This window comes from Bubalus bubalis, chromosome 2 (assembly GCF_019923935.1).
Source record: "Bubalus bubalis isolate 160015118507 breed Murrah chromosome 2, NDDB_SH_1, whole genome shotgun sequence".
Lineage (NCBI taxonomy): Eukaryota > Metazoa > Chordata > Mammalia > Artiodactyla > Bovidae > Bubalus > Bubalus bubalis.
In genome coordinates, this window is record NC_059158.1 from 125,316,671 (window position 1) to 125,341,607 (window position 24,937).

The following is a 24,937-nucleotide window of genomic DNA, read 5'->3' on the forward strand; positions in this document are numbered from 1 at the left end:
TATAAATGTAAGCAAACAGAGAGCAAAGTAAACACAGGCAACAGAGAGAAAGGAGGATAGTACTCTTTGGTAGACACAGTGGCCAGAAGGGGCAAAGATGAGTTCTCAGAGAGGGTGAAGACGATGAGAGAGAGTGGGGTCAGGCAGACTTCTGGGTCATTACCAACCCTAAGTGGCCAAAACGGTTCCAATTCTCCTGATTTTTCTGCAGTGTGGTAGAAACACAGGAATTCTTTTTTTTCAAAGTCAGTGAATTAACAGTGTCTACCTCGGAAAAGCATAATTTCCTTATCTAACTTTTTTAAAAATGAGATCATTACTCAGAATATTGATGAATGTTTGCTTAAAGATAAGGTTTCTTTGACAGCACAGAACCTGTCACAATTTGAACTGCATGCTTTAAGTTCACAAAGACTGACTGCGCTCTGTCACAGACACGCCAGCGTAACTGGCTGACTAACATAAACAAGCAAGCAAATGTTCAGAAATGACAAGCAGCTACACTTAGTATTAGTAGTTTAGTCGCTAAGTCGTATCTGACTCTTGCGACCCCATGGACAGAGGAGCCTGGCTCCTCTGTCCATGGGATTCTCCAGGCAAGAATACTGGAGTGGGTTGTCATTTCCTTCTCCAAGGTACACCTAGTTCAGTCCCAATCATTTAAAAGCTAAGGGAGACGCTGGCGCCACCTTCTGGGAAAAGCTGGGAAGACCTCACAAAACAGGGAAGATGATGGGGATGTGTGCCCACCGTGGTGGGGAGGCTGTCTCTCTGGTGAGATGGTCACCACCAGGGACCTGAACCCAGCATGCAAGTCCCCGTCTGTCAGGCCTGGCCCCAGAGGGAGGGAGGGAAGGAAAAAGCTTCAGAGTCCAAGTTCGGGGACCCAGCTCTGTCACCAATGAGTGAGGTGAACCTGAGGGACGCTTCTTATACTGTCTGGGCCTGTTTCCCTCATAAGTAAAATGAAGCGGGGGGGACCTGAATCAAGTATGCTGGTATCAGTCTGGATGGTGACACTTTATCTCCCTACCCTACCTAGTGAGGACTTTCTCTTGAAAATGCACATGCTCGATTTCAAAAGGCAGAGTCTGCATGAAACGGTCTCTAACCACACAGCCATCACACTCTCCCCTCAAGAGGCAGATTGAGGGCAACACCGTCTCAAGTGTGGTAAGGCTCTGAGGTGGAGACTTACTCTGTCCCACCTCAAGGGGTGGAATCACAGCCAAAAGGGAACAAAGCTGTGGAGTCAAGAGGGGCTGGCCGCCCTGGAGGATGCCAGGAACGCTGGGCTGGCTGGTCCCTAGAGGAGTCAAGGAGGTGGAAGATGGGCAGCACACAGAAGGCTCCTCTGCGTTTGCCAAAACCCATCAACTCCTGGTATTTCCTGGCCTCAAATGCAGGAGTGTGATGGCCACTCCAGTGTGGACACCAAGAGATTCAGCCAATATGGGAGCCCAGTTGGGAGCCCAATACACACAGCCCACAGTTAATTCACCCAAATTTCAATAGCCTTCTGACATGTACTTCAAGAAATGCAGCAATTTCTGGTTTACATAAAACAGGAAAACCCCAACCACAATTCTATTCAGAACCGGTCTATCTACTTCAGAGGAAGAGGATTAAAAGGACCGCGTCTGCAGTTCTGAACAGCGTTAGCCTCCTCACTCCCTTGACATGAATGTCAGTCCTACAAGGGGCAGGCGTCCTGTAGCCCCAGTTCACCTCGAGTGCCAGCACTTCTGATGTTCAGGGAGCTGAGACCCATCCCCAGCTACTCAGCTAACCAACTGGTCAACGTAGAATGAGGACCTGAGTCTCCAGACCCCAAGGCTCTGATGTTAAACAGATCTTTCATCATCATCCTTCCACCTTTATTTGCCCTACACCAAACCACTTGACTGCTTTCTCCAGACAAGTTCTCTCAGTAAGACACTCTTTCTGAGGCTATGGAAGTAAAGGGCAGGTGTCACATCTGGCTCCTCGGAGGTAGATGCACCAGAGAGGAGGGGCCGTGTCTCCTTGCCCTGAGTAACTGTGGGGCAGCAGCTGCCGTCTCTCAGGGCTGGACACTGTGCCTCACACGTCCCGGCCACCCTTGGGGCCATGCTGGTCCAGCAGACCCAGCCCAGACATGTCCTCTCGGCCCAAGGCCCGCACTCAGGCTCGCTGCCTGACTCCCTGCTGTCCGCGCTCTCCCTGGGCGCCCCTCCCAGTCCACCCCAAACTCCCAGTGCACTTCTCTCTGGACCCCTCGTGGAGTCCTTTGCTCTAACCTCAACTAAACCATAAGTTCCTTTAAGTCTAAAACACTCCCCAACCTCCCTCCCCTGTGCCTCCAATAATAAAACATTTACCAGAGTTTGTGCTATGAGTGTCAGACTGGCTCAGCAACTTTGACCTTTTAAACGACTATATAGGTTTCTGGTTTTGTCTTTTTGTTACAAGGCTACAAGTTACAAAGGAAATAGGGCTTCTGGCCACATGCCAAGATTGGGCCCAAAGAAAACTGGAGATTTGGAATCGAGGAAGGTTTAGGCTTGTTATTCAATAGCAGCCTCTATTATCTTGAGGCCAGATGACACGCAGATAACCATGCAGTCCACTCCCTGGGCTAACAGATTAGGAAAACCAAGGTCCAGAGAGGTGAAGTAATCTCTCCACACTCATACAATGCACTGTTCGCCAGAACCCATTGACACGTGGCTGCTGCCCCAAGAAGCTTCTAAGGGCCATTCCAGAGCCAAGGATCTGGTGAAGCCATGGTCAGAGTGATTTTGACTGGGATTTGAAGCAGAACATCAGCTCACCACTCAAGTGTTTCCTCTCTCACACCACTGCTTTGTGCACGCCTATTTGCCAAGAGGTCCTGAAAAGTTCCATTTTAAAAATCTCATCTGGTTTAGTTTTTTTAATTCTCTGCAAACTTAAAATATTAAATTAACTAGAAATGATTTCAAAATAAAACCCCGGGAGACATAACAGTGGTTGTTTTATATTATATTTAAGAATCAAACTTCCCCAAAGAAGCCAAACCACCTGAGGCTGGATTCTGATGCCTTAAGCACCAAGACTTCTGTGGGGCAAACAAGATCTGGTGACCCCACAATGAGGCTGATATTTTTCTCTTTTAACAGGCAAATGTAATTGAATGTTCACTACCATGGCCGAGGTCAGTGAAAGCAAAGCCTAATGGTCAAGGTATATTGTGTTGGCCAATATTATGGCCGGAAAGAATATTTTCTTTTTTTTAAATATAAATTTATTTATTTTAATTGGAGGGTAATTACTTTACAATATTGTAGTGGTTTTGCCATACATCAACATGAATCCTCCACGGGTGTACACGTGTTCCCCATCCTGAACCCCCCTCCCACCTCCCTCCCCATACCATCCCTCTGGGTCATCCCAGTGCACCAGCCCCAAGCATCCTGTATCCTGCATCAAACCTGGACAGGCGATTCGTTTCACATATGATATGATACATGTTTCAATGCCATTCTCCCAAATCATCCCACCCTCGCCCTCTCCCACAGAGTCCAAAAGACTGTTCTATACATCAGTGTCTCTTTTGCTGTCTCGCATACAGGGTTTTTGTTACCATCTTTCTAAATTCCATATATATGCGTATACTGTATTGGTGTTTTTCTTTCTGGCTTACTTCACTCTGCATAATAGGCTCCAGTTTCATTCACCTCATTAGAACTGATTTCAAAAGAATATTTTCAAAGAAACAGAGTGGGTGCTTCTCTAAAGTTCAAACAGAACACTGACCGAGGACCCCAATACTCTGGCTACTGTGTGTAAGCCATGGTGCCTGGGAGCAACGGCTATCTTACATTAAATGTGTATAAAGTGATTAATAATTAGTACATCATCTGTCTGCCTCTGAGACGATACAGATGTCTGAAGACAGCTTTACGAAGCAAAGTCTGTACAGCGTTTGACAGTGTTAAGACATGAGCTTTCACGTCCCCTATCTGATTCTGCGGCAGCCATACTACACAATGGGGATCAAACAGACAGCAAGGCTGGAGGCCGGATGCTGGATGGAAAACCCAGCTTTCTATCTCTATATTCGTGTTCCCACTGACCCCAGAACCGCATTCATAGTATTAATGCTCATATCAGATCTAAATCCTCTCTTAATCATTGATGGACAGATTCGGTACCAGCCCTAAGAGACGGATTACAAGTTCTAAGATAAGAAGCACTGAAGTTAAAGTTTTTTTTTTTTTGAAAAACAGAGAGTGGGCATAGGATCTTAAAAAGGTCGCTATCAAGGCCTTCGCCTGTAGATGTTTGCTAAAAGCTAACACTACTGTAAACCACAGCAACTTCATTAATGAGCAGTTGAAATGCAACAGCAAATTTTATTTACAAAAAAGATAAAAACACAGAGTTAGATAATTTAAGAAATCTATGTATTCAAATAGGGAATATGAAAACATACTTAACCTGACAAACACCAACTTTTTAAACAAAAACTCTAAATTGGTCCCCAAATCCTCTATCTTGCTTATTGTAAAATGTCTATGTGAGCTTAGGATGAGTCATGATGAGACAGATTTAGCACCTGGCATGTTTCAGTGATAGTGTTTTGCACACATAGCTCCTGCTAAAGACCCTGAGAACACAGCCCTCAGCTTATCGGGAAAAAAGCAAGACAACTTAGCAGCCCTGCTTTAAGCATCTTCCCTAAAGGCTGTATGACATGTTTCAACCTATTAGAAACCATACTTCAAGAAGTCCTTCACTGCTACAGGCCCACGGCTGGAACTAGTGTGCAGCACGCCAGGGCCCTGTCACGGCAGCCAAGGGAGGGCATATGTGGTGACAAGGTCTCTCACAGAAGCTCCTTGTTAACCTGCCAGTCCATCTCCTTCATCTCCTGTGAACACAAAACTAGCTTCTTATGGAGGAAGTTCCAGGAGCTATGGCCCAGGATGAGCACACTTTGGAAGCGCCAACTGGACAGGAAGAGACTCGGGCTCTGTCTGACTAGTAACTGGGTCTAGAAACACCTTGGATCCTTTCCAATAAATATGAGAATGATGTCTGAATAAATGTTTGAATGTACTGGTGAGAAAATATAATAACTAGAGCAATACTGTATGTGATGTTAATTTCATATGCCAACAGAAACACACAGGTGCCCAAGTTAGGAGTTTCTGGCAAAGTGACAGCGTGGAGTTTCATAAGGGAAAAGACATGGGCAGCAAGTCAAGGTGAGTCTGCAGGTATGCAAAGCAGGGAGGCCTGCCAGCAACGGCGCTCCTTTCAGAACACAATGTTTCCTCCACTGCCTTATCAGGAAACCAGTGACAGCTGCGTGGGGACCCTGGGTCACAAGAATTCCCCACAACCAAGTGCTGCTAGATTTGCTTCAGGCAGCGGTATTTCCTGCTTGTGTCCCTTGGGCAACATAAAGGACTTCACAGCTGAGAACCTTCTCTCCTCTGCCTCTTGTCTTGCAGGGGAAAAAAACAAGAACCCCTCATGCAACCAGTAATGTATGCTTGTCAGAGTCCACTGTCCAGGTTCTGAAGGTTAACATCAGGGCAGCCACTGTGAAGACAGACATCTCCCAAGGAGATGGCCAGTGGCTGCCACACAGGGCAGAAGGGCTGCCACACAAGGCTTCACCTTAATGCCACATTCTCAGTTATGTCTCTCCGCTGAAAACAACTGATATCATATGCATGTAAGAGATCACCCATTTTATTTCATTTTTTGATCATGTATTCTCATTAAGGAGAGGCCATTAGGGTTTAAAACAAAAGTCAGCATGGGCCTGTTTGCCCCTTACAAGACCTAGTTTGCATCTTGGTTCTGCCAAAAGCTGACACGTGTGCATCACCTGACAAAGGACGGGAACTCCTGGACCCTCTTCCTCACCTGGTAACAATTATGTTGACCACTGTCAGCTTATCTGGTCCTTGACAATTATGTTGACTGTCAGCAGCTAATCTGGTCTTTACATTGTGTCAAAAGAGTTATTTTAAGTGCAAAGTGTTTTGTTCAAATGTGAGTGATGATGATCACCATCAGCTCACTGAGCCAGACTTTAGAAGTATACGTTAGTGGTTTGCACACACATCTATCGCTTATACCCCTGTGTTTTGCTAGGACTGCTGGGTGGAGACATGCCTGGACAGAGCAGCAGCCTCAGCCTCGCTGAGCCTGCAGTTGGGCGGGAATCTGAGGAGGCCAGACCGTCTGTGTTCAGAAGCAGTCATGTAACTGCTGAACAGAAAAAACACCATAATTTAGGGTCTGATTCTTGCTGTGAATATAAGAACTGTTCTAATCACAATTCCTTTAATCCATGACTGTGCTCACAAGAGTCACACAGGAGCCAAGACTGAACTGACCACGTGGTTATGTCTCACTTAGGGGTCAAACCCATTGTCTGTCACATCAAGTTTCGTAAACCTCTAAATAAACGGTTGTTGTCCGTAGTGAACTTTACTGGAAGGGTGGCACTGAAATCATTTTCTTTTAGGACAGCTCCACCCACCTCCCCACTCTCTGGTGGCCTCTCGATACTCAAAGGACTGGGAGTAACAGATACCGGGACAGTTCAACAAGTGACTGGACAATGCGTGGTCTGTCCACCATCTACACACAAGTCCGAGCCCAGAAACGCGTGTTCTGAGACAGGCCTGAGGAGCGGGAACCCCAGCAGAGTGAGTTTCTCACATCCAGGAGTTGGTGGAGCAGGCAGAGCTGCCGCCAGGCCCCAGAGCCCGCAGAGTGGAGCGCATTGCCAGGGGAGGGGGGACACCCACACGTGCCAGTCTCGCCTAACTCCCCTGGGGACAACATGCGATGACAGCCACCAAGGAAAGCGGGGCTTTGAGGGTGAGAGGCTGGCCGAGGGGCCATCCCTGGCCCTGACTGCAGGGGGAGGGCCCGGCGCGCTGGACAGCAGTGAGAGCCCAGCTGGGGGAACCTGCAGGCGCACTGGCTCTCCACCATGGCTCAGACATCAGGATGGACGTAGGGGTGTGCACCCTGGACCCGGCTCACCTCCTTGTGGGAGTCTTTGTGGGCTTCCAGTGTCTTCATGATCGTTAGCTCCGCGTAGTTTTTAAACCTCGCTGGCTGGTTTCTCAGGATTTCCCGCAACACTCTGAGAGCCAATGCTCGGATGGAATGCTGGGGCGAGAGGAAAGAAGACATGAGCAAACAGCTCCGGCGCCTCCCTGAGCACACGGTCAGCAGGGCCCGACACCAGGTCCCAGGCCTGGGCTTTCTTGGCACCTGCAGGCACTGCGATACGTATGCCAGGCTGAATGCAAACAGGCTCCCCAGACAGCCAGCTCCATGAGGGCAGGTGCAGTGCCTCCTGGGACATCCTGGGACCCAGCACCTAAGAAAGACCCCAGGACGGCTTCCCACACAAGCCAAGTTAGGCCCGCATGAGGATGATTAAGTTCATATCAATCTCCCAGGGGATTTCAGGGTTTCTGAGAGTTAGGTACATATTTGTAAAATACATAAAAGAACAGATGAAGAGGACCTACACATCTCATCGACCTGCCCTGGCAGACATGGACTTTCCTACCAGGACAGTGGAGATCTGTCGATACTCCTGACCTTCGAGGTGAGCAGGTCATGGGGGAGGGGAACCTGTGCAGAGCTGCTTAAAGCTCGAGTCATGCGTCTGGAGGAAAGCCATTCCAAACAGACGCCTAATCTCAACAAAAGAGGATGGAGTTTACACCAAATAGAGCCAAACGGTACATCCTGATTCTCTGTCACTCACCTGCACAATCCACACGCTCACACACCATCCCCTGCCCTTTCCATGACATTGCTGCTCTCCTGACAAAGCCCAACCAGTACAAGGACTCCAGGAGCCAATACGTACTTTGTTTTAAGAAAAACGAAGACAGATCTTTCATCACCGTCCTTCCACCTTTATACGCCCTACGCCAAACCACTCAATCTAAGCAGCAGAGACCAGTGGAGTCATTATGACATTCACCAGCCTATGCTCACCTGCCTTCCATTAAAGTCACCATCAATGTGACCCTGGCATGACCCCGACCCTCGGCCATGGCCAACTTCCTCGAAATCTGCCTGGTCCTGTCCCTGAGCTGCTCACCACACTTACTGCACTTGTGTTTCTGCTGGCCTACACGAAGCCCAGAGCACAGAGATGGATTCTTCTAGAGGTTAATTCAGGGAAGTCTCAACACTCATTCCTGCTGCCACACAAGACAGCAGCCACACTGGGTCGGGGTGGGTGGGGGGGAGGTGGCCTCTGATCAGGGTGCTCACCCCTGGAAGGGTCATCTAAGAGGTACCACGTGCAGATGACGAACCAGGCCGGGTGCGAACACCTAGTTCGTCATGTTCAAATGTCACAGTGTGGAGAAGGCTTTCTATTTTAAAAATAACAATGGAGGATAACAGAAAATAGTTATAAACTCTGCTTTTGGAATCTGTTGCTGGAACCACTAACACATGCACAGTGAACCAAGAGGGAGCCCCAGGGAAGGCAGCATTTAGTGGGTCTTCCAAAAACAAACGTCTCATTTCTCAACTGCATAGGAACCACAAAGAAAACCCCTAAGAAAAAAAGCCCATTATTAAAAAAAAAAAAAATTCACATTCTACATTAACAAAGTCTTAAGACATTTTGTGAAAGTGACCTGAAGCAAGAACAAGTTTCCCTCAACGACTACAAACCCTATTACAGAAAACCCCGCATTGAAGCCAGGACGGGGCTTGTCTCCAGTAAGAACACCACCTTACTAACCGAGGCTCAGAAAACCTGAGAACTGTCTGGGTGTCAACAGGAAGCATAGCACAGAGAGTGGAGAGGAGCCGGGGCCCCAGGACGGAAGGCATGGCACAGAGTGGAGGGGAGCCGGGGCCCCAGGATGGGAGGCGTGGCACAGAGTGGAGGGGAGCCGTGGCTCCAGGACAGACAGGAAGGCAGGCAGCTCACATCCTTGTCCCCGAGTGTCTCGAGCAGCAACAGCAGGATGGTCTTGAAGTGCTCCTCCCAGACGCCCAGGCTGTCCTCGCGCGTGATCTTGAGCAGCTCCAGCAATGCGCCCTTCCGCTCCTCCACCCGCTCGTTGTGGTTGGACAGCTCCTTCAGGAGGTCTGCCACCAGGTCTGAGTGGTCAATGGGCACTTGGGGGACACAAGACAGATGCTCAGCCCTGTTGACAGGACCCCACCCTACTCTCCAGCCTCTGGGAGGTCCCCACTGGCCCACACCACGCCCTGTGGCACTGGCCTCACTCTACACCCTCAGCAGGTACCCTCACCAGCTCAATGGTGAAAACAGACGTGAAAAGAGGCATCTAGGACTCAGGGACCAACGGGCAGTGCCTCTCTCTACTCGGCCTGACTTTTTTACCCTCCTATTTCAGACAAACAAGAAGAACCCCCCAAAACCCTTCCTGGACTGTCTTCTTCCCAGCTCTACTCCCTGCATCTGGCCTCAGCCAGGCTCCATCAGGAACACCCTCACTACCCTCAGAGCCTCTTAGCGCAGTTTCCTCAAGGCCCTCCACTACCACATCTGATTCGTCAATATTCATTCCCTGCTTCAGTGTCCAGAGCGTAAACACACATGGATTACAGCGTCCAGGCAACCCACAGACTATCTATTCACAGACCGCAAGGTCTGCCGACATCATGCAGTGTAACGCCTGTGGGGACTTGACCATGGTCTGTACAGCAGAGGAACATATCCTTTCTCTTTACATGTTCTTTTAAGAGACCTCAATACTCTTAAATACTCACTTTAAACAGAATGGATGAAATACAAAGACAAACCATTAGAAACCAAAACTTGTACTCTTCTTAAGCCTCTAACCTTCTAAGACTGAAGAACAAACACCAAGGAAGTTGATGTCTTAAAGAACCCTCTCGTTTCTCCCCTGCTACCCCACCTTTTCCTTTAAGCCTTTTAGTGTACAGTTGGTGGATAACTATAGCCGACACCCTCGTCTCGTCTGTCTTAAATAAGACTGACAACTGGGTAAGTTAAACACTGTATCAATCCTATGAGTAATTAGGGGAAAAGGTCCAAGGCTCCCAGGAAGTACAAATCCAAATAAGCCCTCCACTGCTAGCCTCCTGCCCAGCAGACAGCTGGTAAACTGAGCTGCTCCCCACCAGTGAGTAGCAATCCACAGGCCAAGGGGCCACACTCTCACGTCCCTGAAGCTACCTGTGCTTTCGGACAGCGTTCCCATCACTGCTTGGCACACGGACAGCACCGTTTTCTTCCTTTCCTGCTCCCCTCCCCTCCAATTCAGCATCCACTGGTAACACAGCCCTCTCCTCTACGTCTGCCACCACAATGGGTCGGTTTCCCCTTAAGGGAAAGGGGAAAGGCATTAAGCTCTGGGGCCAGGGGCTGTGTCTCATTTCTGTGTCTCTGGCAAGCCACACCCTTCTTGACACACAGTAGGCCTTCGCTGAATGCTAACTGCTTAGAATTCTGATTTAAGGTTCTAACTGAAGTCTTCATTCAAAATTGAAAAACAACATAAAATAACAGGCTTGGAAACAAAGTATACATATATAAAACTTTAAAAAACTAATTAAAATTAACTAAAACATATGAACATGACAGTGAGGTAAAAAAAGGAAAAATTAGGTTCCAAGTAAAATGACTATCCTACCAACACATACTCACTCACTTGTTACTCAATAATGGTCTTAACACAAGAGTCAGAAAAATACCCAGAGCAGTTCTGTTCTGTATCAAGTATGTTCTACTTGGGACAAGTAAATCTACCTTTCTGAACCTCAGTTTCCTACTTGGAACAATGGGAAGGATCCCTCTATCTCAGCAGCCAGCACACAGCCAGCAGGGGCCCAGGGCACATTAGATCCCTTCCCCAACCACAGGTCCAGTAATGCGCAAGACCAGCAGGCAGTCTCCTTGCAGGGTTTTGGGATGCCTGGCCACAGCCCAGGATGGGGACATGCCCACCAGAAGCCAAACGGTCAGTGTCCCCATTGCCTATGCCCGTGCTCATCACCACCAGCATGAGGCCTGATTCTTCACAAAGCCTTCCCCACAGGCCCTCCATGTGACCCCTGCTCCTGGGCACACGACAGGACCTCAGACGAGCAGAGCAAGGCAGGCCTCTCTGCTCCATCCCACATGCTGTGTGTGCCTGGAGCTGCCCTGCCAGGGGCATTGAGCTGGGAGAGACTCACCATCTCGCAGTTGCTCCATGTCGTCGTCGAACACGGCCTCCTTCAGGGCTGTCTTGTCATAGGCGCTGATGGTGTCTGAGTAGGGGTAGGGGCTGTAGTCCCGTGCCCGTGGCCCTGGGAAGGCGCGAGGGGGCTGGGTGTTGAGGAGGGAGGTCTTGTTGTCCAGAGCCGTCCGGCCTCCTTCCACCACCTCGCTGCCGCCCCGGCCCTCGATGGCAGGGGAGGCGATGCCACCGTCACGGGACACCTGCGGCACAGCACACTGTCAGTTCCTTTGTCTAAATCTTCACAAGTATTAGCAGAGCCAGAGATTTCTCACTTGAAATCTGGCTGCTGATACAAGTACAGTTGTTAGTGTTTCCATTTGTAAACAGCTAACTCCTAAGTGACCTCCAAAGGGACAGAACATACTTATGTTTTCATCTAACCATTCCTTAGTTCACAGAGAATGTCTGTTTTCCTTGGTACTGGATGACTAATTCGACAAATATTTTTGAGATTAGCACCACGAACTTCTGAGGAGCCCCTGGAGAAGACAAGCTGTATACCTGAAACCCCAGTTCTCAAGGAACCTCAGAGGCCAACACCCCAGTGGAATACTTTTACCACCACCAGGAAGGGTTTTCTCTCACTGACACTCTGACATACCACCATGGATGGATGCTCCTGATGACCCTCTGGAGACTATTACCAAAACGCAGGTCTGTGTGCCTGATGTACAGTGAGGCCAAACACCACCAAAATGTTAGGGTCTGGAGCAGAGAAAGGTTTACTGCAGGGCCAAGCAAGGAGATGGGTGGCTCCTGCCTTAAAAACCCCTGAAACTTCCCAAAGCTTTCAGCAAATCTCTTTTCTAGGAAAGATGAGGGAGGGGCGTGGTTAGTTATTGCAAACTTGTTGGGGTCAAATCCTTTTTCTCGAGATCAGGTCATGTAATGACATTCCTGTAAATCTCCACCAAGTGAATGTTATTGGTTTTTTGTTTTTTAATTTAATATTTATTTATTTGGCCGCATCGGGTCCTAATTGTGGCATGCAGCATCTTTAGTTGAAACATTCTAACTCTTAGTTCCCTGTTCCCTTAGTTCTCTAACTTAGTTCCCTTAGTTCCTTATTCTCTGTTCTGACAAAAAAGGGTGAGGTCCCAAGGCACAACTCTCGTCCTCTGAGGTCCAGGTCCTGCTAAGAGACAGAACTCAGCTGGCGGCTCCCTCAGGCCGAGGTCCCCCGACTCGGTCCAGCTGTCATCGCTGAGGGAGCCAGGTGCCGAGGACCCAACTGGCCCTGAAGCCCCTCAGGTCGCCCAGATGCTGGGGCCCAGGTCCTACAGACTGCGTCCTATACAGATGTCCACTGGCATCAGGTCACAGAGGCGGGGACGGGGGGAGGTTCATGGCTGCCTCAAGCCAGGGGGTGGCCTTGGTGAGGGCTCTGGAACCCTGCAGGACACAGTCCCCAGCATATCCTCTGGGTGCCCCCACTCTCTAGCTCACCTCACGGCCGGGTGAGCTGGACGGCCCTGAATGGGGAAGGCCGGAATCCACTCTCCACCTGCCCATTACCATTCCGCTGACCACTGGCTGGATGGGCCACTGAAGGTCACTCACTGACAGTTCCTTGCTTGGGGGAGGGGCCTACTGCAGCACTGACCAGTGGCTCAGCAACCATCAGCGGCCCCGCAGTAAGTGCTGCCTGCTAACGGGGCACAGGTAGCAGGGCAGAGCAAACGGCCACGGGCTAGGGGCTGTGCACGACCCCACTGCTATTAGAGTTCCACCACCCGCGAGTCCCCTGATATATTCCCTACAGTGATGAGATCTCTACCTACAGAGAACTCAGCATCCCCCAGGCAGATAGCTCTTCCCTCAGGTGTTTCTGACTCTCAGAGCTGGTCTTTATGCTGGTCAAAGAACAGTTCTTTAATATTTTCTGAAAATGTTTTCCTAATATATTTCTGAGTTTTGTGTAAAACTAATTAAAGCTCTGGTCCCCTGGCCCTTGTGTCATGTTTCTGACCGGCTCCATTCTCACGGGGTCCCTTCTTCTGAGTACGCTGGCCTATCTGGCACCCTTTACAGGATAGCAGAGAAAGTGTGGCTGACTGCAGTGGAAAGAGCAAAATGGTCACTTTCCTCAAGTCAGACGTGTGACTACAGAACAGTGGAGGAAACATTTCCAGGCAGCCACACTGCACTGGTGATCCCTATGGCAAAATTTTTATTTGTGCTTGTCGATAAGATACATCTCTCTCATTTTATGCCTATGCATTTGTGGCTTTTTTTTTTAATCGTAGTAAAAAAAAAACCACACAAAAACTGTGTGTGTATGTATATATGACATATATGTCAAATCATTTAAATCAGTTAATTCATAAGTGTCTAACTTAGTGACATTAAATACATTCACAATGGTGTGTAAGCATTACCACTGTGTCATATTTTGGGCAAAACTTTTTTCATCTTACCCAACCAAAACTCTGTTACCATTAATAACTCCCTGGCCCTTCCAGCCCTGTAGTCTCTGTTCTACTGTCTGTCTTTATGAATTTGACTACTCTAGGGACCTCATGTAAGTAGAATCACACAGTATTTGTCTTTCTCTATCTGGCTTATTTCACTTAGCAAGATGTTTTCAAGGTCCATTCATGTTCTAACACATACATAGTATTATGTTCCTTTTTCTGGCTAAACTATACTGCAGTACATATTGCATTTTGTTTATGCATTTATTTGTTGATGGATACTTGGATTGCTTCCACCTTCGTGCTACTATGACTAACATCACTCTGAACACTGGTGCACAAATATCTGTTTGTGTTCTTGCTTTCAATTCCTTTAGATATACACCTGGTAGAACCAATGCTAGGATGCACTGGTTCTTACACACCCTGCCCAAAAGATCTTGTCCTAACATAATTAAGATAAAAAAGAATTTATAAATATATGCATAGAAGGCAATGGCACCCCACTCCAGTACTCTTGCCTGGAAAATCCCATGGATGGAGGAGCCTGGTGGGCTGCAGTCCATGGGGTCGATAAGAGTCGGACACGACTGAGCGACTTCACTTTCACTTTCCACTTGCATGCATTGGAGAAGGAAATGGCAACCCACTCCAGTGTTCTTGCCTGGAGAATCCCAGGGACTGGGGAGCCTGGTGGGCTGCCGTCTATGGGGTCACGCAGAGTCGGACACGACTGAAGCGACTTAGCAGCAGCAGCATAGAAGACTGAACAGGAGTTTTCTCGTGGTATAAGATGTTTCATAGATAATTTTTTTTTTAATTATTTTATTTTGGCTGTGCCAGGTCTTAGTTGTGGCATGCGGGGTCTCATTCCCTGACCAGGGATTGAACCCAGGCCTCCTACATTGGCAGCACAGAGTCTTAGCCACTGTTCCACCAGAGAAGTCCCAGATGATTTTTTTCTCTTTGTAACTCTCTTTTAAAAGTAAAACATACATTATTAATATAATGAAAAAATTATTTATAAAAGGGTTTTAAAAACTTCAGACAATAAAAAAAGAAAGTGAAAAACAACTAATACTAATTACGTTTAACAACAAAATCTAACTTTCTTAACTTGGTACATTATATCAATTTGATACCCTTTTGGCTGGATGTCCTTCCTGAAAGTTCCCCTCAGATCCCATGATGCCACACTCCCCTCCGCTAATCTTTGGTCCTTCTTGACTCCTTTTCTTCTGTCTTTCCCTTAGTGTTGATGCTCCTTAGGATTTTGTCCTTCCTTCCACTTGGCTGATCTCACTTGCTTTTCTTTAGTTACCAGCAGGCAACTAGTCAATGTCTCTCAAACCTCCACCACCAGCCCAAATCACCAGCCTCAACGCCAGACTGGTATGTCTGAAAGCCTAATGGCTGTTTGTGTCAACGTTTCATTATGTTCCAAAGGGGTTCGCATGTACCTTTCCCCCACCCCCCATATTATCTCATTGAATTGCAGCAGCACGTCCTCAACAGTCCTTGCCAGAGACTCTGGCTCTTCTATTTCCGCTCATGAGCTACCCAACTCAACTTCCTCTGGAGTCATGTTCCATCTTAGGGTCTCAGCAATCCTTCTAAAATGTATGTGTGACCATGCCACTTCCCTGGTTAAAAATCCTTCAGAGATTCTTCAGTCAACTCCAGAGAAGCCTGTGCAGCTCCTTCTCCCCCATCCAGGGCACGCCCGCCATGTCCACTGCCGCCACCCCCCAGGGGACATCCTCCTGTGTCCACCCCCATCCTCCTGCCTCCTCACAGACTTCTCCAGGACTACGACAAGCACCTCGAAGCCTTCATGCTCAGAAGGTGACATCATCTCCTCTGCAGATTCATACGGAGCACCCAGACTGGCCCTGATCGCTCCTCCCCAGGACAGTTTGCTGCCGCCCTGCCTGCCTCTACAGGAGACTGCAGCTCCTGGAGCGCCACACTGGCGTCGGGTGCAGGCTCACTGTGTTTATCACATCAGAGGAACATAAACATGTCCAGGATAATGGAAGCCAACTGAGAAAAAGGGCATTTAACATTCTTCACAAGATAGCTGAGGGCTACTGCAATTTCACAAAGCTGCCCTGGGACTCTTAAAATCATACTATTCTAACTATGAGATAAAAATAACGTTGGGGTTCAGTAATCCCAGTGCTCAGTGTTCAGGATTATCCCTGGATGGACACAGAGGTCCCTACCACTCTGGGTGGTGACTATACACAGCCCTCCCTCTGTCAGCCTGCGGATACTCACAATATCGCAGTCCTTTCTGCCATCTCTTTTAATGGGCTCATTCAGATCCTCTTGGCTTCGAAAACTAAACTTTTCAATGGCTTCTGTCACTCCACGCAAAGAACTATAGATTTCTTCAGAGTTCAGGTTTTCAGTATCATAGTCCAGCATGCTAAAGATCAAAAATATTTTATTCCTTAAATTGAGGCACACACATAAAACTGGGGTTTGGTTAAAAATTACTTCTAATAATTTACAGAATAAGATATAATTATAGTTTCTTTAGGTGATTTGGAATAATAAGGAGACATCTTTTGTTAGAGCATCACCATTGGACAACTTAAATACACATCTTCCTCGTCAGATCTGGCCCCAAACACACGACATCAGCACTCAGTAAGAGCCAGTGCAGTGGGAAAACAGCAACCACGAGAATGCAAGAACTCAAAGAGTGACAACCAGTGATGATGCATGAGGTAATGGACGTGGAAAAATAACTTTCATACCTTGAAGATGGAAAAAAGTAGTTTGGTTGTTACTGGTCTCAAATGTACAAATAAATGAAAAGAAAGCTAGTGTTACAGACAAATTTTAAAGGAGCAAAGCACACGACTGTACAAGGCTGGATTTTGCTTACCAGTTTCTGAAACCTGTAAAAATGAAACCCCAGAGTAGAGAATGACTCAAAGTCAGATCCACCAATGCACTCCTGACACCCTTCCATCTAACCCAGGAATTTGCTTGCACAACCAAACTCTTCTAGATGCAGACTCTGGGAGTTTTACAACAAAAGCAGATCTTATAAAGATGAGTCACACTTCCAGATGAACATCTAAAAGCGCTTCAGAAAGTAAGAAATATCTGTCCCTTACAGAAAAATGACATCAGCTCTTGTCCATTGAGACATCTAGCACAGCAAAACACAGAATAAGGCAAAAATCCTCCTGGGATAATGCAGTGTACAACAGAGTGCCCTTTAGATGTTTGCAAAGTACACTGAGAGAGACAGAAGAGCCTAAGAACAAAACCATCACCTTCCCTCCCTGCAAATAATTCAAGGGAGCCAAGCTGAAAAACTGTTACTTAAACGTCACTTGTCCCAAGAAAGTATTCAAGAAAAGATCAGATGAGTTGGTCTAACTTAATTTGCAGAAAGTCTTGAGTTATAACTGAGAATTGCCAGGGACATTAACAGAATCCTTGAAAGTGAAAGTCGCTCAGTCATGTCCGACTCTGCGACCCCATCGACTGTGTCCATGGAATTCTCCAGGCCAAAATACTGGAGTGGGTAGCCTTTCCCTTCTCCAGGGGATCCTTCCCAACTCAGGGATTGAACCCAGGTCTCCCGCATTGCAGGCGGATTCTTTACCAGCTAAGCTACAAGGGAAGTCCAAAGAGAATCCTTGGCTGTATATAAATAAACATTCAACGGCATTCATTATTAAGGACTAAAGAACAGCAATCTCTCTGTTCTTCAGAAGAGAAATAACTGAAATCAGTCATCCACTGGTGGGAACCACTCCTCCCCCAAGAGCAATACACCCAGACTTGTACATTCTGTTAGGAAGAAAGTTTCCTGTAATTTAAACACAAATCATGTTTACCAACCTTCCCCTCAATACACACACTTTTTTGTTGTTGCTGTTGTCTAAGGTTTGGGCAGATGAACAAATACTTGAACAGTTCTCACTTGAATTAGTCAGACCTCTACTGGCTGGAAGTTGTAATGACCTGAGTGGTTTCTAAGACTGGATGGATGGGTCCTGCGAGAGCACAAGATCTGAATTCACTCTCTGAGATGAATTTACTGTCTTTGCAACCTTCTGGCCCAGGCAGCACGCATCCTTCTTTTCTGATGAATGAAAGAAAACACCCTAACTGTACTTGGAGAGTTCACAAAAACACATGCCAACTCAAAGACTGGCTCTGGCATCAAACAAAAAGAAACGTGAACTTCAATGCATTTACAGTTAAGACTCCATGTACACATTGACAGGAGGCGGAATAAAAACTTGAACAGAATTCAAGATTTCAACCCCTTCTAAGTTCATAAGGTTATCTAAGGCAATATTGCTTTAATGTGAAGGGAGTATGACTGTAGAGCACAGGGGCTCCCTGACACCATCCACCCCTCCTTCTAAAACACCACAACACTAGCTTATGTGTGAGCAAAGGCATTTATACATCTGGCCAGTACACTATGTTTTATAAATAAAGACTGAATATGACTTAAACAAAAAAATATGTATATAAAATGTCAAAAGATGCCTTAAAATACTTTTAACAACAACAATCAAAAAGAATAACACAGCCCATGCAAAAGGAACAAACATGGGAAGAATGCAGGGATGGACAGGAGGAAGTCTGGGGAACGTTCAGCTTTTAAGGGATGTCACAATATTATTCTCCATGTCGCTTCAGAAGATGCTGGCTTTCACGTAGTTCACCCCATATTTTTAACCTGAACTTCCTTAAAAATAATTCATTTGAGTCATATAACTTTAGCATGATAGTACCCTCTTTTTTTAAAATATGAAAATAAAGGGTTCTGCCAGTTAATGGTCCTCATTCTTACTTTCAATTAATAAACCAACTCGGACTTCCAATTTAGGAGAACCTGTGCGCAGCCAAGTACAATCTGCGGTGACGCTTCTTTCAGACTCACTAGCTTGAGCTCTGAAGTATCTCCTTGGTATGAAGTGGAAACTGTGAGCTCCAGGTGAGACACAGGATTATTTTCCTCTAAAGGGAAACAGAAAAGGCTGCTTTCCTTGCCATTTCATGTCCTGGCAATTGTGTTTCTTCAAGTCAATACCCACGAGCCCTTACCGCGTGGGGAAGAAGGAACCCTCTGTGGATGCTGTCATCAGGGAATCACAGGTGATATGATCTCAACAAGTAGTACATGTAAGGGGACAGCAAGAGGGATGCAGCAGCTTTACTTAGAAAACACTGGGGCAGTAACCCCCAGTCTGGCACCTGCCCCCACATTCTGTCTTGTTTTAGCTTGGAGGTATAATCCCTTAGGTCAAAGGCCAGGTCTTAGTCATCTATAAACACTGTGATTAGACTCCAGAAAGATTTTCACAGGGTTCTTTAGATTAGGAAAAGTTGCTCAATCGGTCAGTATTCACTGATCTGAGGTCTGGCCAGGGCACTCGATACCCGGGCATAATAAAGTTCTGGACTCACCCTGCTGAGAAGGATGCAGAGCGTAGGTGGGGGCCGGGTGCATGAGATTGGGTCGCCAAGAAAAGAGAAGCTGGGACAGAAGTGTGCCTTCTGAGACGTTCCTCTTTGTCATGTGTAGTAAAGAGATACCAGGTATGGAATAAGGATAACTGTTTCTGTTCATGACATCAATAGGGTTTTGGCAAAGAGACAGACTTCCTCTTTCTTAGTTTTATGTAACAGATAGGTTTTCTAAGTGTCAGTGTCTCTGGTCCACTCTCTCTCCCTCCAACATTAACAGAAGTTATAGCCATTTATGAAGCATTAGCTAAAGCACTGGGTACTTGTTTGTGTACCCAAGTGTGAAAAGTGATTCAGGAACAGATGTCCTCTGGAGGGCGGTCTTCATGGCTAGATGGGAAGATTGATTGCCTGGGGTTGAAGCTTGGTGCCCAGTAAGGCACACAGGTCAGTATACTGGGAGACAGTCAATAAACTGGTCTTATACTTCGAGGCATGACCAACCTTTAACAAACTGCAGTGACGTGCTTTATTTGCACTGAGGATGGCAGCTGCCTCACTGTCCACATGCCCCTGCCCGCCCTTGTGCGTCTATACGGCATCACAGGAGCACCTGCACACTTGAGGAGTTACTTTCAGAGCTGCGCGAGTTTCAAAAGGAAAATGTTGTTAAAATATTTAGCTGACTTGTTTACTTGTTCACTATGCTGAGCATACAAAGGTAAGAATGTAAATCTTCTGTGCAATCTCCAAGGCATTCGAAAGTAACACATTTCTTTTCTGTTTTGTCTTAACCCTGTCCTGTCACAGAGGCAAGACTCATCTCACATAGCACAGAGGGAGCAGGCTGCCCTGTACTCTGCTCATGTATCAGGAGCCAACAGGGAAGGGATACTCTGATCTTTTGACCTTTACAAAAAGCACCTAGAGACCCTCAAACATGTAACTACAGAAATACATGGACCCTCCCTTCATACCATGGATTCCCCATCTGATCTGTCGCATTCCACTGGCAGCCTGTGGGGACCCCACAGCTCTCCTGCTTGGAGCAGCCCCTTTAATGAGCTATAATAGGGAGCGACTTCTTGGGGCTGCCTTTGTGGATCTCAGTCTTCAGACTATGACCACATGCAGGACAGCAGGAAAGACATCAGCCCACACCACTGAGAGCAGGACCGAGGCCACAAGCGCAATGTGGGAAGGAGCAGGCCCGTGCAGCCGGCCGGGGACACAGTGCACCGTTGGGTGGCGCAGGCACCTTTAGGAGGCTGAGCACTGCCCTGGGCTGAGGGCTCACAAGTGAAGATGCTGATGAATGTGGTCAGGTGATGCAACTGTTCCTTGCCCTAGGGGCAAAGTAGAAGCCATCCTCATGAGGTCTGACCGAGGTCACGCACCTGCTCACACTTCTCACCAAGGCTCTACCCTGCTGGTCTCGGCCGGAGGCGGCGGAGAGGCTTCCCCAGAGACCTGAGACGACCTTGGAAGTGCAATAATATTGTGACACCTCAGACAAATGGGACAGGTGGCTTGTTACCTGGGAGAGTAAGAGCGCCTGAGAGTCTTGTGGGAGGGAGCGGTGGGGATGGAGTTAGGCTGAGGAAAGGGAGGTGGGTGCCTCGACAGCCCATCGGCATTGCAACCCCATAACCGACTGCAGTGATCAGAAGAGGAGAGTCAGAAAAAGACACAGAACAGGCAAAGGGGGTAGGGAGGCACTATACTCTACATGTCCTACAGTCTCATCCCTTTGGGACAAGGTTCTACCCAAATTCACACTTCACCATTCAGAAGAAAAGGACCAACTTTATTTTACAATTTGGTCCTCCATCAAGACTTCTCATTCCTTCTTCACTCAGTCCTGTATTTACATTTTTAAATCACATGAGATTCCAAGTATATAGGAGTGTGTGTGTGTGTAAAGGAACTTGTAAATGCTTACATGCAAAAAAACCACAGATGTTTACTTTCAGATAATGCAATCATTTTAGAAGGAACCCAAAGAGGAATTATGGGCCTGAATCAAACAGGACCAAGGGAACCACAGCAGAGTCTCAGAGACTGTACCACCCACCAGAACACTCAGGCAGGGAACAACATGCTCCCCCACTGGGGCCCTCAGATGGGGTCCAGAGGTGCCATGAGGAACTTCCTCCTAAGAGAACAGCACCGCGAGAGAATGGGGGAGCACAACCCACTGGCTGGCTCAGACAGGAGGGATAGAAAACCTAAGCCCCCTGCTCGTGTGACCTGATACGAAGTTTAAAGTGCATCTGAGCACAGGTACTCCTCACTCAGCAAGTGACGTGGGCATGCAGAGGCCCCGCCTGAGTTCTAGCATCTGCTGCAATTCAATAGACCCAGGAAGATGGGAAAGGTGTGAACTGAACTGCCTGTAGGTGTGATAGGAGGCCACGGGGTGGGGCCACAGGACTAGGGCAACATTTTCAGAGAAGCACACCCGCCCTGGCACTTATCACAGTTCAGGAGCAGTGGTCCAAGGCTCGTCTCCAGCTGAGGACCGTGGTGGCCCCACGTCATAAGGAAACCAAGGTGTGGAGGGAGCGGCCACTGCAGCACAGAAGGGCCCTAAAGGCATCCCCCAGGCCACACGCTGAGTCAGGGACACAAGAGGACATAGACGACCACCTCAAGCTGGAGTTCTGCCCATAGGGTTGTATCAAGCAGATGCCCCAGCACCTCAATGTGGGAGGGGGTCTCCAGGCTGATTCCCACTTTGAGTCGGTGCACACTCCTCATCATCTGATGGACTGAGTGTAAAATCTGCCTAAAATTACCTCTCATTGCTGGTTACCAGATGTTACCTACTTAGCATCCTAAGGCATGTTCACTGAGAGCGCACAGCAGACTCAAATAAGGACAGCCACGTGCTTTTTCTATCTTAAAGGGAACAGACTTCACGTAATTGCTGAAGCCCCTAGCAACTCTGTTTTTCATTTAACATCAATCCCACTAAATGGAGCTAAAATGTAAACATATATTTAATTTATGGAACACTTCAGACCATAAGTCTTCTCTCCAAAGGCCCAGGAGTGTCTGTCTGCTCACTGGGAATAAACAATAATTCTTCCTTCTCCCAGAAAAGGATAACTGATGGATGGAATTTCCATAGAAGGTTGAACTGTTAGCTGTGGCTTCTCTAATGTTATCTACCAGGTTGATAAAAATGACTTTCTCACTAGCAATTAAAAAAAAAAAAAAAAAACAAACTCAAACGTGTCATCATGTTAGACTATCTTCTTATTAGCATCACAATCTGAGGGTAGAACTTTGGGGCTTAAAAAAGCTTCATTTTGATACTCGAAATTGGCTTAAAATGAAGAATTGGCAAGAACTCTTCCGTTTAAGAACAAAAAACTAACATCAAATGGTCAAGATAATTCAAAAGAACAGCAGAATAGAAAAACACATGTTTCAAGAGCACTACTCAAAAAAACAACCAAGATGCATATCTGGTGGAATTCGTCCGTCGCCTACTTACAACGTGGTGACCTAATACATTGTCCTAATCAGTGCAAGAGGCCATTTCCTTCATAAATTTCCTGGTAGAAAGTATGCATCCTATTTGAATATTTCCTATGATATGATGACATGAGCCAGCTTTTTCTACTTCTGGACAGTTTTAGCTGTGAGAAAAATTATTTTTCCCAATGAGTTCAAGTTGGCTCAGGCCATTCTGGCTAGTTACACACTGACTGGGGCATATTCTGTTTAAAAATAAAGACAGAAACTACATAACTAAGTAATTTCTTACAGAACAATTTGTTGGTAAGAAAATATTTCAGCCTCACTTGGACTTTTTAATACTGAAAAAAAAAAACTTCTTATTTCTTACACTCACCTGGGAACCCTAACAGTAAAAATTTAGATCAGGCTAGTTAAGAATGAATGGTGACCTGGAAAAATAAATTAGAATTTTAAAATAATTTGGAGATACACGAAATTTAAAAATACCTAGCCAATTCTTAGCTCTCATGGCTTATACTAAGAGCACCCCCACCCCCAATCTTTCACTTAAACTATCATCACATATAATAACAAAATACTTAATCTGAAATTTATCCTTTATTACATAAAGAATGTGCAACCTTATTAGTGAAATAACTAAAAAGTAAGTATGAACTGAGTATTATGGAAGAACAGATTTGTCAATGTTTCAGAAGTATCACTTCTAAACAAAAGCAACAATTTATAGAGAATACAAGTTTTCCACAAATTTTCTCCTACCAAGGAAGAGAATTCTATGATTTTACTGCCAACTCGGGGGTCATTTAAGACAATTTAGATACAGATAAAAAGTTGGCTGAGTCTCAGTCATACTTGGGTACTTTCTGGTCCAGCCTGCTGAAATCATGACCACACAGACCCAATTTGGAAACACAATGTTACTTCAGTCTACCTAAATACAGTGCCAGGGGGACTTCAGGCAATATAAACACTGAGATACTACAAGTATACAAAATATTTCGCTTCTCTAAGAGAAAAATACAAATCTGACATTTTCTAAAATATTTATATGATAACTTGAGAAACTGAACAGAACTTCAGCAGTAAGGACAGCAGAGTTTGGAAGACTCTCGAGCATCAAAAAAAGCTAAACTTAAAGGTACTTCCATGTTGTTATCTTCCAACTAAAGAGGTAACTCTTAAAGGGGGATGGTATACTTGTAAGATTTTCCTCTAATTTTAAGATCCTGGTGTCAGCAACCCAAAGTCCTAATGTCTTGAAACAAACACACATGTGTGACCCTTCCACGACCAGGTACTAACTCTTTCCTAAAAACTGCAGTCTACAGGGTCACCATGAATGAGATCATGAGAAACTTCAACACAGTCCAGGTGGTCACGAAAGCCATCACACAGAGACTTCTAAAGGCTCTGGTCAGATGGAAATGTTATCTAAAGATCTCGGGGCAAAGTATCTTCTCAAGTCACTGCCTCAGACTTTGTAAGGCTGATGTTCACGTGGCCCCAACAGGAGTCTGAAAATGTTGATCCATTTTTAGTTCCCAGGCTCTTAATCCCTCCTCAGAGCAGCATTCTGCTTCAACCATGAGCCTAGGATGAAAGCAACCATGCTTGGAACAGCCACTTGGCTGGAAACTACCCCAGACTCTGTGTGGACAATTATAAAGGATTTTACTTAGATGGTCAAATACCTTCAGGTGCTGTTATTGCTCACACAACAGCTAAAGAGTTTCTATGTTAAACAGGACTAAATATAACTTTTGGTTTTAAAATTTTTAAGGTACTAGAAAGTATTTAGAGCTAGAAGAATTCTCAGAGACCATTCAGCAGAAACTGCTCATTTTGCCACAGAAGTTAACCGCTTTGCTCAAAATCGATTACATAGTTAAGATTTGGGTGAAGACTAGGACCTGTGGGCTCCTGGTACCCATACACCTTTTGGTATTAAGATCAGTCTATAATCTGAAAATTAGCTAGAAGAGACATGGGGGTGCTTTAGTGTCTTCATTGCTGTTGAAATGGCTTTACCTTGGAGACAGGCCACCATGGGAGCAGTTGGTGGGTGAGGTCAGGGGGCTGGTCCGGCTGCTGGGGTGTCTGGAGGGAGTCCGGCCAATGGTGTTGCTTGGAGAGCCCTGGGTGAAGGCAGAAGAGCTCCATCACACAAGAGATAAATATAGAACACAGTTCCACTTTGCCCCTGGCCTTGGAACCCACATGTAAATAAATGGGCAGATTTTGCATAATCAAGGTGATTTTTTTTGCAGAATCATAAGTTCATTTTTTAAGTGCATATGAACCGAAAATCGGTAACTGTCCTATAGGCAATCC

The 24,937-nt window shown here is 46.5% G+C and overlaps 1 protein-coding gene across 17 annotated transcripts in view; it reads right to left on the minus strand.

Moving 5' to 3' along the window:
- CLASP1 (cytoplasmic linker associated protein 1) overlaps positions 1-24,937 on the minus strand; it is a 268,954-nt gene that overhangs the window by 17,667 nt on the left and 226,350 nt on the right. For 16 of the 17 annotated variants that reach the window (XM_044936544.2, XM_044936533.2, XM_044936541.2 and 13 more), the window contains 5 exons: positions 24,635-24,741; positions 15,947-16,097; positions 11,206-11,452; positions 8,966-9,156; positions 7,036-7,164 (listed from right to left, as the gene is read on the minus strand). In XM_044936544.2, the coding sequence (XP_044792479.1) occupies positions 7,036-7,164; positions 8,966-9,156; positions 11,206-11,452; positions 15,947-16,097; positions 24,635-24,741 (825 nt within the window). Of the gene's footprint in view, positions 1-7,035; positions 7,165-8,965; positions 9,157-11,205; positions 11,453-15,946; positions 16,098-20,654; positions 20,772-24,634; positions 24,742-24,937 lie in introns of all 17 variants that reach the window. The other variant, XM_045164314.1, reaches the window with a different exon arrangement.